This window comes from Pavona decussata, unplaced genomic scaffold (genome assembly GCF_977016875.1).
Source record: "Pavona decussata unplaced genomic scaffold, jaPavDecu1.1 SCAFFOLD_602, whole genome shotgun sequence".
In the NCBI taxonomy this organism is placed as follows: Eukaryota; Metazoa; Cnidaria; class Anthozoa; order Scleractinia; family Agariciidae; genus Pavona; species Pavona decussata.
The window spans coordinates 1,035,324-1,050,465 of NW_028145860.1; the positions used below are offsets into that span (position 1 = coordinate 1,035,324).

The following is a 15,142-nucleotide window of genomic DNA, read 5'->3' on the forward strand; positions in this document are numbered from 1 at the left end:
ATTACAGTCGGACCTCTATTAAGCGGCCACCTATTAAGCGGCCACCCTCCATTAAGCGGCCACTTTCCAAAGTCCCGAATTATTATTTTGTCAGTAAAGTGCTGTATTCAATACCTCTATTCAACGGCCAACCTCTATTAAGCGGCCAGTTTTCAAAGTCCCCAGGGTGGCCGCTTAATAGAGGTCCGACTGTATATGGAATTACAGCCTTATCGTCTCATCACTACCACTGATTTGTCCCAGCAAACAAACAACAATCAAATTAATACAAATATATGACCCCTGTCATCCAACAAATAGGGCCAGATTTTGATGACCAACCTGTGGCCACAATTCCACTGTGTCCTCTCTCTCTTCTGCAGAGATTTCTTCAGAATAAAAGGAGCAAAAAGGTGGAAATGGGAAGAAAACATGGAAATGAAAAAAAAAGTGATGCAAGGGACAACCCCCATGCTTCTCATTATTTTCCTTTGTCCAGTGCCTTATTTGTCTCGTTTTGATGAAGTGTGTGGAATAAGGTTCTAAGTAACTTTTGATGTAAGGTCAAATTCTCCTTTTGTTTCACAAGCGAATACAAGGCAATTTGGAAGGAGAATCTAGCAATTTACCAGAGGTCACTTAGTGCTTTTTTCCAGGCAATCCTTCAATTGAGCATGAAAGAAGCCTTTGCAGAGGAGAGAGCAGTGTGCCAATTTTGTTATTGTTTACCGACCTAGATTTGTGCAACCATGACTTGCCGACTAGGATCACTGCCAGATCTGGGCCAACAGCTGCAATGAGATTCTCTGTTTTATTAATACTAATTAAAAAAATATTAATTAAAAAGGTATTTTTCCTTCATTTTGATACCAATTAAGTACTGTTTGGCAGTGTATTTTTTTAACTGGTTGAATTGACCTTTAATCACAGCCAGCAAATCACATTGGAAGCATAGTCTGTACTTAATAAACTCTGCGGTAAAAGTGAAGAACAGCTCACCTCCACCGACTGTTGGCCAACTGTCGGTCGACTGTCGGCCGACAGTCGACCGACAGTCGGCCGACAGTTTTTTTCATAGCAGTAACGATCTGTCAACCGACAGACGGCCAACTGTCGGTAATCTGTCGGTAAGTTGTTGGTAATCTGTCGTTAAGTTGTTGGTGAACTGTCGGTAGAAATTGTTGTGGATTTTTCCATATAAATAAATCCAAATCACACACACCTTCTAGTTTCTTTAATATAAATTCCATGGCGACGTTTCTCTCGTTCCCTGTCCGCCATTTTGCATTTTTGAGTTTTTGTGCCCCAACCCCTCTCTCATTATCCCGCTGTGATGACGTAAAGTGTGCAACTGTTGGTAATGTAGTGTTTTGGTCAATTTTATTCAGGTTACCGACTGTTGGTAGTCTGTCGGTAGTCTGTCGGCCAACAGTCGACCGACAGTCGGTGGAGGTGAGCTGTTCTTCACTTTTACCAAACTCTGCTATCTATTACCACATCACCTAAGACAAGAATGCAGGGACATCTGCAGGATGCCGCAACCCATTTCCAATAGCTTCCACAATTCTCTCTTGAATGAATTCAAACTTGTCTCGGCCTTTGTAATCAATCTGGCCATTTTCCCAGGCTTGTTGATGTCTAAGATCTTGAACCTCTGGGTCGACCACCTCTTCTTCCACTTGTTCAGTTATGTGAATTTCAGAAAACTCACTAGCCAGGTCATCAGCCTAAAATTGAACAAAACCTGTGAATTTTATGAGTTCCAAACTTTATGGCCATGAAAGTGTGAGTCCAAGCTACAGTGCAGCAACTAAATGTTATGTCCAGAAATGCACGCTAATGAGATTTATGAACTGTATGATAGACATCACAAGGTGTCCCCTAACCCTAATTCCCACTAAAACACACATTATTCTGTCGAACATGAAGTTATATGAAAACGACAAAAAGGCCTGTTTTATATGAAGTACCCAAATTCGGGGTTAGGTGAATTTCTGGACATAAGTTGTAGAGGGTAGCTTTCAGTGACTTTAAAAAAGGTCTAAATTTATGTTAGCACTTGTCCCTAGTAAAGAGTCAAACACTAATTTCAGCAGCTTTTCTTTGATTGATGTCCACCAAAACACAACTTTATCTAACTCTTTTGAAGGCCGTAGGTTGTGTGTTATTGGTAACTGCTGTAAGCAACCACAATGGCAATGAAAATGAGAACACCACTCAGAAAATTAATGTGCAGTTCCAGAAAAAATCCATACCTACCCCACGGAAGTTCATTGGAAATTCCTAGGGGAAGGGGGGTCTTGAAAGTCAAAATTTTAGAAGCAAAGTATGAAGCTAAACTGGAATTTCCCAGGGGGACGGGGGGTGCAAAACAAAAGACCTTCCATGGGGGCAGTTTGGATATTTCTGGAACTGCAAAATGTAAATTTGAGTTTGACGATTGATGGAAATTCCATTAGGCAACAACCCTGAGATGAAATAAACCTGAAAAGAAAAAAAAATGCACGTACACGGCAGACTCAACATTACATCACGTGAAGTATACATCACCAAAGTATACACACGTTGCACATATATTACAATTAAGGAGAAAAGGGACAAAATACTTTAACATTTAGGGAGAAAAACAGTAAACAATCGTTAGAATTCAGGAGAAAATAAGTTAAACCACTGTTACAATAATGGAGAAAAAGAGGTAAACCATTCTTAGGATTAAGGACAGAACGGGTTAAACCACTGTTACAAATACATAGAAAAACAAGTGAACAACTGTTAGAATTAAAGGAGAAAATGAGTTAAACCACTTATTATAAGTAATTTCTGACATCAACTTTGCTGAGAATCTCCAGGTCTCAGTCTGCAGCTCTCCACAAAATGACACAAGAGCAAAGAGATTCTTCATCTGATGACACAAAGTGATCCAGACTTGGGGTCTCAGAGAGGGTCCTACACTTTTCAACAACTTTTTGTTGCATGCATTTACTGGTACTTTTAAGTACATTTAAGGGTATGAAATTATGGCTTCACTTCTATATCTCTCTTCCCCCCCCCCCTGAACCTGTATGGATTCATTGTACAGTGATTGATGGAATTCCTTATCCTGTCACAAGGTTCAAAAGGAAATCCATGCGCAAAATATACCACACAGTATATTATTTTATTTGTGTTGTGTAACAAAAACAAAACAATCCCATTCAACTTGTATTATGCCAGAGCAGCATGGTCACTGACAAGTGATGGGCCAGTAATTACCAGCAGTAAAAGCTGCTTTCAATGACCACGACAAACACTTGCCAGCGGGTGATGTTTTGCGACAAACTGCACAGGAGCTGCAGCTTAGCTCTGAGCACATATAACCACATCTAAACTTCTCTAAGTTCAACCCTTGCTTGTTTAAGGCTACAAATTATACCATAGGATTGCCTATAAGCATCACCTAAAATCGATATGGAGTCTCCCTTTGCCAGCAAGTTCTAGTACATTATGAAATGAACATACAAGATTCATCCCTAGAGTTTACATAAATAAACTAGATTTCCTTTGGGCATTATGTAATTTCCTCCACACTGTTATCACCAGGAACGTTTAAGGGATACTCTCAACCTAATAATAATACTTTTGCCAAAATATAGTACTGTTGTATCATTGCCAATTAAGCAGATAAAAAGCACCAAAAACACAATTAATTTGAAATATCAGTGACACAGATGTAAGAACTGGGGCTGTTTATGTGTTATTAATTTCACACATTGCTAAAGCCAAAAATGAAGTTCTTCAATTTCACACATCATTATACCTGTTGAAATGTTACTGCTTCTAAAGAGTACAAAGGCATTGTTTGTTGCAAAATCGGACTGTCACTCTGTGCATCAACCTCGAGTGTCTGGGAAGGGTATTCTGGAGAATAATCTACAGAACCCCAACCATCAGTATTGTCGACGCCCGATGCTGGATTTTCTGGATTCCTCTGTTCAGCCACAACCTGTAAACAATAACGTATGCATTTATGTGCAATGTATGTGACTGTTTTGTCTGCAAACCTTTACTGTTTAGCCAATAATTTATCAGATAATGGGCTTTGACAATTTGATGAAAATTTCATGACCACTGTACACATTGGATCACAACCCACTGGTTTATGCTGAGCTATGGCTTTATTTCAAAGTGTTGTAGAAGAAGAATTTTGATAACGTGCAGAAAAATCACGCACAGTTCTTCAGATATTTCACATATCCTGTAGTAGTGTAAGGAGGAACCTGGGCAATGAAGTTGTTCACAGGGGGAAAAAATCGTCTCTGATCTCAGCCGCACTAAAGGTCAACAACCATGCTTACTGTCAAAATGGCATTAGTATCAAAGGATGAGCCCAATGGACTTGCATAAGACCAGGACCACTGCAAGGCCATTGTGTTAGCTCCAGCCATTATTTGTGCTGAGTCAACTGACAATGGTGAATTCAGTCAAAATCCTCTTCAAGTAGTAAGCTTTCGACCACCTTTACTTCTTCTGGCATGCTGTTACCAAAGGTCAGTGGAATGGTATCACAGTTTTCAAAGTTTGAGGTACAACTGGGCACACAATAACAACAAACAGACATCATGGCAGTTTGTGTAGACTACAAGTGCTCTTAAACATGTACACAAAAATAGCTCTCATCTTGAAGACCAACTGTGGAGACCTATGTTATCAAGTCACTAAAATGTAGTCAACAGAAACTGTTCCCCTTAGAACTGCTTTTATCCAGACAATCATACTTGAACAAGTCAGACTAATTGAAGTGTAACAACAAACAGACATAGCAGTTTGAGCAGACTAAAAGTGCTCTTAAACATGTACACAAGTATAGTACACATGTATAGCTTTCATCCATGCAAATTATGGACTTGAAGACCAACGGCTGTGGAGACCTATGTTATCAAGTCACTGAAATGTAGTCACTAGCAACAGTTCTCCTTAGAACTGCTTTCATCCAGACAATCATACTTGAACAAGTCAGACTAATTGAAGTGTTTTATACAAGCAAGGCGTGTGTCAGATTTGCCTTATACTCTAAATTGCTTCAAGGCGCACAAAGACCAGTTGTCATGTAAGAAAATGTTAAGTTGCATTTTTAATTTTTGAGCAAAATGCTAGATAAAGAAGAGATAGCTTATTTCTTTTCTAGAAAATACAAGTGACGTTAACAAAAGAGAACAATGCTCAACTTATTTCTTTTGTTTTCAAGGCTAAACCAAGTCAAGCAAAGCATTCATTTGGCAGTTGCTTATTTTGAGTTACATGTAAATGATAAACTAAAGTTAACCTTATGTGTAATAATTCACAATACTAATACTCTAATCACAAACACCTCTGTATAGGTCATATAGACAGACTAAGAACTTTCCTGGTTGAATATGAATATATAAAGTATCTGGTACCTACTAGTCCCTGGATCAAGGATTGAGAGTATCCCTTCTTTTATTTCAAACTAAATATTTATTAGTGTTGACGGGTAAAATACCATTAACCTTTTATATTAAAAAAAAAAAATCATCAACGTTGCTAACACATTGAGCTTTTCCCTGCTAGCAGAGGTCTCTTTTCTGTTGTATTCACTGAATTGATGGACGCAGGGAAAACAGACCTCTGCCCTGGGTTGAAACAGACTTTGATTCAACAGCTGTCCATAGTCGCTACAAAATGCAGGCTCCCTGTATTGTGGCGCATGCTTAACACAGTCTGTTTCGACCAATGGCAGAGGACTCTTTTCCTCGCACCCATCAGTCCAGCGAATACAAGGGAAAAGAAGCCTCTGCTAGCAGGGAAATTGAGCTTGGATTTTTTTTTTATTTTAAGAAATAAATAACTGCTAACAGTTGTCATACTGATCACTAATTAAATTTAAGAAGTCTCAGATCTTTATTGAAACTTAACTAATAATATTGTATGTTTTTGGCACTTTTAAAAAGCTCAAATTTAATTTAGGAGTTGTTTATCTCAAACTTAAACAAGTGCTTCCAAGGGAATTAGATTCAGTAAGCAAGGAAATAGCAACAAACCAAAATATGCAAAAGACAAAAATACATAAATAAATAAATGACAACAACCATGGGAGAATCTCTTTGCATGACTGGCCCCAGTTGTTCAAAGAGCAGACCATAAACTTTATTCCATCCAGTGGATAAAATGTACTTCAACCAATACATGTTATCTGCTCTTTGAAAAACTGGAGCCTGGTTGTGAAGAACTGAACACAGTTTATTTACTACACGAGTAAGACAAAATTAGCCATCTCAAATTCTCTCAATCACATCAGAGAAATGTTATAAAAAATTTAGTTTTCTTAGCAGAACTGTTCAGAGTTTCTTATTCCGAAATGGAACAAGCACAAAACGCAAAAGGATTAGATATAGAGTGTTGATAACAAACTGGAGTACCAAACAAAAATATAGAACAGACAGACAGACAAACAAACAAAATGATGTGCTTTCACCAGGTATAAAACGAAATACACTGTACATGTATATGACCATGATAAATGCCATGAAACAACAACAAGAAACAATAATGCCTACATGTTTATACTCCTCTTGGTGGTAAGAGTTTGCTTGCCCTGTCTCCCCTGGCCAACCATGCTGTGGCATGTGCGGTGCAGGTGGCGGTGGAGGTTCATGATATTGGGGCTCTTGGTGCTGTGGTGGGGGTTCGTAATGCTGAGGTGGAGGAGGGGGTGGGTGATAAAAGTGTTCAGGAGGGGGGACGAAAGGCTCATGGTGAAATTGCTGTGGTGGTGGAATGTATGGGGCCAGCTCAATGTGCGGTTCCAGAAAATATCCATACCCCCACCACGGAGGGAATTGGAAATTCCAGAGGGGTGGGGGGGTCAATGGCTCAGGAAATTCCAGAGGGGAGGAGGGGTGAATGGTTGGATAAGCTTCCAGAGGGTCAACTTCACGTTCATGTCAGACATAGTTGTTCAAAATAGTAACTTACCAACTTAGCCAACTCGTACATGTTTCTTGAAGACATTACTTTGTTTAACTGTTTTAAAGAAACCCTTGTTACATTAAAAACACGTTTCAAAGTTCTCCGAAAAGCCTTTCTAAGCGAAGTAGTCACAGTGAGACAAGAAATCCATGTCTGCGTTGCGTGACTCAGTTATTGTAAAACTGTTGTTTGTGAAACTTTCTTGCGTAGAAAAATATTGTTCACTGACAACAATTGAAATATCTGTATCAATGTTTAAAAGGGAAACTTTTGTATGGCTATAAAGTGAAAGCCCAAATTTTACATAAAGCATTGAAATATTTGTTGTTATTTTTGTATGTTGTGTAAAGTTACGGGCAAAGGTCAATTCCCGCAGTCAATTATAACTGGTTTGTCAAAACTGACCTGTGTTAAATTTTATTTTGTCCAAAGTATTCCAACTCAAAGTCCAAAACTACTAACTTAATTTCTATGCCAAAATTCAACAAAATAGAGCCAATTCGACATTATTTTGATGCGTTATTGATCTCATACAAAATTTGCATGAGAACGTGAACATGCTAATTTCGTTTTGCGGCTCCATTTCGTCGGCGGTTTCAAGTTACGATCTGAAAGATCTATTTGTCTCCCTGCCCTGCTAATGCTTATTTTGTCCAATACTAAAATAACTAGACTGGATGATTACCATGAGAAATATCGATTGAGTAGAACTAAAGCGATAATCAAATACTTTTGATCTCCTACAAATTTGCATAGGAACGTAAACATGACATATGCAAATTAAATGAAAATACATTTTTGCATTGCCGGACTTATTCTAACAATTTAGATTTAAAATCTTCAGCGAAGCTAAACGGTAAAGTTTGATGTCAATGACCACAGGTAAATATAAAACACAACAATTATCTCAGTATCAAGAGCTTTTTGGCAAACTCTACCGGTGAAATGCGCGCTCTTCGATAACGCATATTTTTTCCTCGTGTAGGCAGTTCTTGATATTTCTGAAATGTTCACATCAAACTGATTGTTGAGGCGTTCTTTTGAAATAAAACTTTTCCAGAGGGGGTGGGGGTGTATTCTGTATTTGAGGAATTTCCGAAGGGGTGGGGGGGTCAAAAAAATACCTCGAAAATGGAAAATCCTGGGGGGTGGGGGGGTCCTATGTGAAATTCCCTCCGTGGTGGGGGTATGGATATTTTCTGGAACTACACAATGTGATGCTCAGGTGGAAAATGAGGTGCAGGATGGAAACCATTGCTGGCTGTTGATTCATCAGCCTGGCCATCACAGGATTGCTAGGCAAGACAAGTAAAACAAATACTTGAGTATAGGTGTGCCATGTACGAGCTATGTACGGGCTGAATGAGATAGATGGCTCTGTGTAGCATGTTGTCTCTAACTCGCTAACTGATTCCCACCTCCAATTTGCAACAAAAGTGCAGGAAAACACTGAAATCCGGCTCAGAGAAGAAGTTATACCTGAACTCTACCAAAAAAATAAGCACTGGTTCTCACACATATTGGACAGTGCAAGATCGTTCATTAGGTGCTAGGGCCCAAAGCTACTGGTAAATTGGGACCTAAAGCAACCTCAGGTTATTATACTGGTCCTCTAAAAGTGTACCTGGCTTGTCACCTTGAAAATAGACTGAGATATTTCAGAAAATAGCACATGGACAGGTACAAGTAGTCCCACAATATTTATGGCAAATTCACACCAATAAGTGTTATTATCACTTCTGGTCTAGCCAGTCAGTAATGTGTCAAATTGCAAGCATCTTCAGGAAGTCTCCTTCTACAAGAATTAGGTTTATTTACAATAACAAGTCCATTCAACACCACATTATTTTTCAGCTATAGTGCATTTACTATAAAATCCGTTATTACTTTATGCCTAAAATGTTAATTTAAGTGCTGAAAATTAATCTAATTTTAACTTTTTTAAAGTAACAAAACACAGTACATCACTCACTCATTACTCAACTCAACTGTTACAGAATTTCTAGTAATGTTGAACTAATAGAGAAACAGTATAACGTGATCGAAAGGATGCTGCAAAGTGAACGCCACCAATTTGAAATTGATGGATTAATATGACAGATGAGACAGACTTTGCAACCACAGGGTCAATATACAATTAAATAGAACGTTATCCATTCCCAGACAGGTGGAACCCACCAGCTTTTGTAGCATGAAACAACTTTTGTTACCTTAGGAGTATTAAATTTTATTTACTCCATTCCCTTGGAAGGGACAGAAGAAAATCACTGGGCTAGCAGGGAACCAAAGAAAATCGTTATGGTACCCATTTATACACCTGGATAGAGACAGACAATCTGACAAAGGTTTTTTGTGTGGGTCTGAAACAATATAACCACAGAGAACAAGATGGAAGCACTGATTATGAGATCCCGTGTCCACATCGAAAGCACTTAATAATCAGTGTGCCTTCACAAACTCTACACAAGTCTAGTTATGGCTGGGGGTGAGCAGGGATGGCACAGTGGTGAGAGCACTCGCCTCCCACCAAAGTGGCACTGGTTCGATTCCCAGACTCAGTGTCATATGTGGGTTGAGTTTGTTGTTGGTTCTCGTCCTTGCTCTCGAATTCAATCTGGAAAGTGTCCCCAATTAGTGCTCTGCACTTGATACATTAAAGTGATTTGTTTTACTAGGGGCCTGGAGGAGATGGTTGGTGCACTCATAGGAGCTTACCCCAAGTGATGCTTAAAATACCTAGCAGTCACAATCCCTTCTCCTTGGCTTCAATAGACTTTCTTGCTTTAAATATTTCTCCTTCACCTACCCTCATTTCCGGCTGCACAAATGTGACGTAAATGTCCCACCACAGTTGCAGGAAGGTGCGTTCATGTGGGATGTACCCTTGGCCCCCAGATGGTGTGTACACATTGCCAGTGTTAGCGTTGTAGGTGTGATGCCAAGGTTTGACGGGGCCAATAAAATGGACTATTTTTACATCTCTTCCAAACCTAGAGTGGTTCAAATTAAATGAAAGGAATACTTTCACTCAATGAAACACCTGAGGCCAAGTTCTAGCCTTACTTACAGTATTTGCTTCTAAGAAAACTTAAAATGAAAATAACAGCACAAACAAAGCGTAATAAAAAAATTAAAACCAACGATGAATTTGGCTCAAATTTAAAAAAGCTTGTTCAAGTCCCACCCTTCACGTTGAGACAATTTAGGCACCCCAGTGACCAAAAGTTTGGTGCTGATATGATTTGAAAATAAGTCATCGACTTGGCAATAATTATAAAGTGTAAAAAGCCCTTCACAGTCATTATTATGTTAAAATTTTGGATGATGATTAAAACTTCTTTGAAATGTTGTCAACAATAAAGAAATTCAAGCAACCAATACCACCCCTTGAAAATCACCAAATGACTACTAAACAAGAATGAACTTGTACAGAGGGTTGAGGGTCCCCAATAGTTTTTTCAGGAACCAAGTCAAGAAGATATGGCTTATTTGAAGGTCGGGATGCAGGATTTTTGAGGAAAAGGATTCGGGAATTTTATTAATATGAAACGGGATGTGGAATTTAGAGATTGTATGAAGCGGGAATAGGGAAATGTCACTTTAAACAACCAAGATCGGGAAGTCTGGTGACGAAAATGACCAAAGAAAATCAACCCACAACCATCTTTGTTTTGCTGGAAAGAGAAATAAATGTACAGCTAAAGAACCTAAATGTCATTGCTTGAGTTTGCTGTGAAAGAATCTGAATCCACTGAAAACAATTTTACCATTGTGGTAAGGAACTTATGACAGCGATTGGGATAAGCCGATAAAAAACCTTGGGATTACAGGACTGAGGGAAAATTTTTGTTGGGATGGCGGGATTGAAGAACCCTACTGGGGACCCTCAGGATTGCAAATACCAAAATACAAATTAGAATGATTCTTACTGTTGAAAAGCTGGAGCATAAGTGTAACTAGCATTTGAATTCATGTTATAGATGAATGACAAATGCCGGGAGATGTCGGCTGTTCTCCAGTCACTAAAGAATGAATTAAGCAGTCCTTGGTCTCCACCTGTTGGCATGACAAAGAGACAAAAAGTTAAGTTAGAAACTGATTGAAATAGCTGAATTAAAAATTAATTGAAACAACTGAAAGGCTGGTGCATAAATGATGCATGTCCAAATTTTTTAAACATTACTAGTTTGTGTTGATTTGCAATAATTTGGTATTATTTGGCAAAGCACTGGCCCATATACTTTTTTTTTAAATCAGCCATTATTTTGGAGTAAATTCTATCGATACAAACAAGTTTCTTTCTCTATCCCTTTAACACTAGCATTTCATCTGGTAAGACCTTTCAAAACAAAAACAATAGAACCTGTTAATACTCTTTGTGTATGAAAATCAGGAAGGAAAACAAAGAAACATACATCACTAGAGGAAAAAAATTTTGATATTAGATTGATGGAATTTTCATACTAACAGTAGCCAAACCCTTAAAAAAGAAAATCCAGTGCTACCTTTTCAAATGAATTGTAGACCATGCACTGAAAATGATGGGAAGCTGAAGGAATAATTTTATTTTCATCCTTTCTGCATCCAGCTTGTCCAGTTTTAATAATCTTACCATCAAAACTTCCATTCTGAACAGCATACTCCAATATGGCTTCATAAGTAGCTCTTGAAGGCTCAAATACGAACACTCCAGAATTAAAACAATCAGGCCAGCCAATGTCGGGCACAGCTGAGAGCTCATCTCTTTCAAAAAGTTCATCACAATTTTGAATGACAAGAGTATCAGCATCTAAGAACACACATTTTCTATATTGCGTCAAGTTCCAGCAATGGATTTTCGTGAATGTAATCCCAAGCTCTGGTCTTGTCAAAAGTGCCAAGTTAGTTGCATCCTCACTGTCCAGCAAATCAACAATTTCTAGGTGGTCCCATACTCTAGCCAAGCGTTCCCTGAAACAAAGTATAAACACCAATAATTTTTCGAAATTTCTGAAGTTTATGAAAGACAGTGACCTGGCACTTTTCGGTTTTAGTATTTCAAAATTATATGTAACTTCGAAACGAGAAAAAGCCAAGAAATATTGCAAGTTTTTATTCTGTTTCCCACAGTCTTTCAAATTGGTCACAAATGCCATTTTCTAATCCCTTCTTCTGTTGGATGTTACTTAACACAGGAATGTACCAGATGAACCAGAACACACCAGACTAGATTCAGATTCAGATTTCAGACTTTTTAGTACAGGGACTACTCAAAATAGTAGCAGAATGGACTGGAGTGAAACTGAAGTGAAACAGAAATACAACTGAATGATCCGGGAATTACGTTTCCCCCAGTGTTACTTTAGTTCATTCTGATACAGTGTGATTTTGGTTTATTCCAGTTAAGGTGATTCTGTTGAATTGCATTGCGCATCCTTGCTGCGCATAATTTTTCGCGTCATTTAGCGTGCGCACGCACAACATTACGGGATTTCCTTGAAGTTAAGCTCGGCAGGAAAATAAATGGTCCTTTTCTTCTAAACGAGCACGGTGACCCCCATTTTTAATGCATCAATTTAAATGTCATACGGTTGACCACTATATATCGCGATTTAAAGAAAAATTTAACACTCTACTTTGAGATATTTTTATTTGAATGCTTTAAAAAGCACGTATTTAGGTAGTGCTGCTTATGTGCACATACAGCAAAATCTTTAATTTCCTTCATAATCTTAATTCCAGTTCAATGAAAATAGTTTATTGTGTAAGATTAAAGTAAATTTTGTTGAACTGATTCGATATTTTAATGCAAGAAATTAATTTTCTTCCTTTTCTGATTACTAGCGTTCCTAATATAAACCTCGTGGGTCATCTATTTACTATAATAGCCATCCAGGTTGCACAAAAACGAGCACGGTTACCCCCATTTTTTATTGCATTGTTGAAATGCTCATAACATAGTCATGAACTGGACCAAGTCTTAGACAATTTTACATACTCCTTCTTTTTCAGCGGAATCACCTTAATTCCAGGGCATTCTGGTATATTCCAGTCTATTACCCCCCCCCCCCCGCCCCGCCTTTCTCCTGACTCTAACCTCATCACTATGAAGAAAAAAAATTACAAATCAACCATTTCCTCACTTCTGTGAGTCAAACCAGCCAAAATCTAACATATGTTTTCAGACCACTAGCCAGGAAAAACACATTATAATCACAGTGCACAATAGTCAAAATTTCTACCCTATTTCTTGGCAAACAGGTCAAGGAATATATCCTCTTTCATGGTGACACACAATTTTTGAGCTGATGCAAACAGCTTGTATTTAACAAATCGACGGCAGTTTTCTATGGTCTATACTCTTATAGACCATAAAATGACGTCAAAAAATGTTCAAAACTCAAGTGGAACCACGAGCCGCAGGCGAGTGGTTTCACTGCCAAGTTTTGGACATTTTATGGCGTCATGTTATGGTCTATAAGAGTATAGACCATAGAAAACTGCCGTCGATTTTTTTTTTACAATAACAAGGAAAAAGTACGAGCGGAATTGGCTATTTTTTTCGTTGAGAAAGCGCGCGCGTTACATCTGACGTCATTTTTATTGTCTGTACTCTTATAGACAATAGCTACGAGCCAATCAGCGCGCGGGAATTTGGACAGTTATTGTAAAAAGAAGAATAGCTCCCTTCCCACCTCCCATCCCCCCCAACCAAGGGTTTGCCTGGCTTGCACCTGTGAGATAAGTACAAGCATAACAAAAAATTTTGCGTGAGCCAGCACGAGACTTGCAGTAGTCTTGATTTTCCTTTAATATATTTAACACGAGAAAGAGTGTTGAAATCTGATTTCCAATCACCAAGTTTGTTGAAAAAATAAGGTGGAGCTGAATTCTTTAAACCAGCTGTTTGATATAGCTTCTCAAACCATTAATACCTCTTGGAGAAATTCAAAGCAAAGATTCTCTAAATTTTATGACCATTAAGCCAAAAAAAAAGTAGATCACATTTCCAAACCTCCTTCACGGAAGTGATTTCCATTGTTTTGTCTTCATGAATTATTAATGAGTTTCAGAAGAAGTTTATATCACACACCAGTTCCAACTAGTGATATAATAGAGTGGGGTACCCGGGGTTAATTTTGTATACATTTTCTGACTGAAAAGACAGGCCTGATTCTAGCTATGATTAATGTTTGTTTATGGAGGAAATTCTTTCCAAAGTATGAATAGCACAACAGACTTGCACTTCTTGTTATGTATGCAAACGTAATTTGTTTATCCACGGAGCACTAGAGAACTCTAGGTCGCATTGGAATATTTGAAGTGTATCAAATGCCCAGTATATTTCACTGATTGGATTGGATTGGATTGGATTGGATTGTCTGTAACCCAGACAAAAGCAAGTATATGAAAGACACGCGAACTCTTGAAGAATTGAAAGTGGTTAGAGGTAATATGTAAACAAAACAGTTACCTGCCACTTGTGGGAATAAAACGGGGGGAATTTAAAGTATACTGTACACAGGGATAATGCTTATGTAAACAACATACAGCCAGACAATCTCATAAATAAGCTTACTGCGATGATATAACGCAACGATTTGGCGGAAAATAACTACGCTTAAATTAAGCTTATGTTTCTTCAAAATCCCCATTGACGCATGACCAACTTGTAATTTCTTTTCGTAAATAACTGCCTCCATACCTTGTTGGCTCGAGGACTTCTTTTGCGACAAGTAACACCAATTTTCTCGTTGTGTTGACACGTCTTAGGGAGTAGCCGAGAACCAGCGCGCCATTAGCGTAGCTGTTATTGGTGACGAGACTAACGAAAGCTTCGTCTTCTACAGTTTGTCCAGGCATTCAGACGCTTCTTTGGCAGATAGGAAGAACGAGGGAAATTTTTCAAACCACGAAAGGTCTCCAAGATTCAACAGCTCAATTCCCAGAACTTACAACCATGAACATTTTCCAACGATTCCGAGAAATGTGTGCATTGGCGCATGGCCCGGGTGTTTCCGTGGGGAGGTCGGTGGGGAAGGAATTGCCCAAGCTGGTCGCAGTCGGAAGAAGTCGCAAGTGTGTCGGAAAGCTGTCGGAGAAATTTCGTGGCCTCTCGCCATTGGATCGAGATTCCTCTGTCTGGTGGCTTTTCTTTAGAAAGAAGGCGATATTTTGAAATATGTATAAAATAATGCTCTTTATCAGTATTCTTTGC

General features: G+C 38.5%; 1 protein-coding gene across 1 annotated transcript; it reads right to left on the reverse strand.

Moving 5' to 3' along the window:
- Nucleotides 1–23: 23 nt before the first annotated feature.
- LOC146449249 (glycogenin-1-like) lies at nucleotides 24–14,947 on the reverse strand. The gene is made up of 9 exons (XM_085101174.1): nucleotides 14,630–14,947; nucleotides 11,558–11,895; nucleotides 10,875–11,001; nucleotides 9,752–9,935; nucleotides 8,156–8,240; nucleotides 6,534–6,769; nucleotides 3,776–3,961; nucleotides 1,455–1,706; nucleotides 24–946 (listed from the first exon to the last, which is right to left on the reverse strand). Exons 1-8 carry the CDS (start codon nucleotides 14,785–14,787, stop codon nucleotides 1,482–1,484), a joined length of 1,539 nt encoding a protein of 512 aa, XP_084957300.1. The 5' UTR covers nucleotides 14,788–14,947; the 3' UTR covers nucleotides 24–946; nucleotides 1,455–1,481.
- Nucleotides 14,948–15,142: the final 195 nt, after the last annotated feature.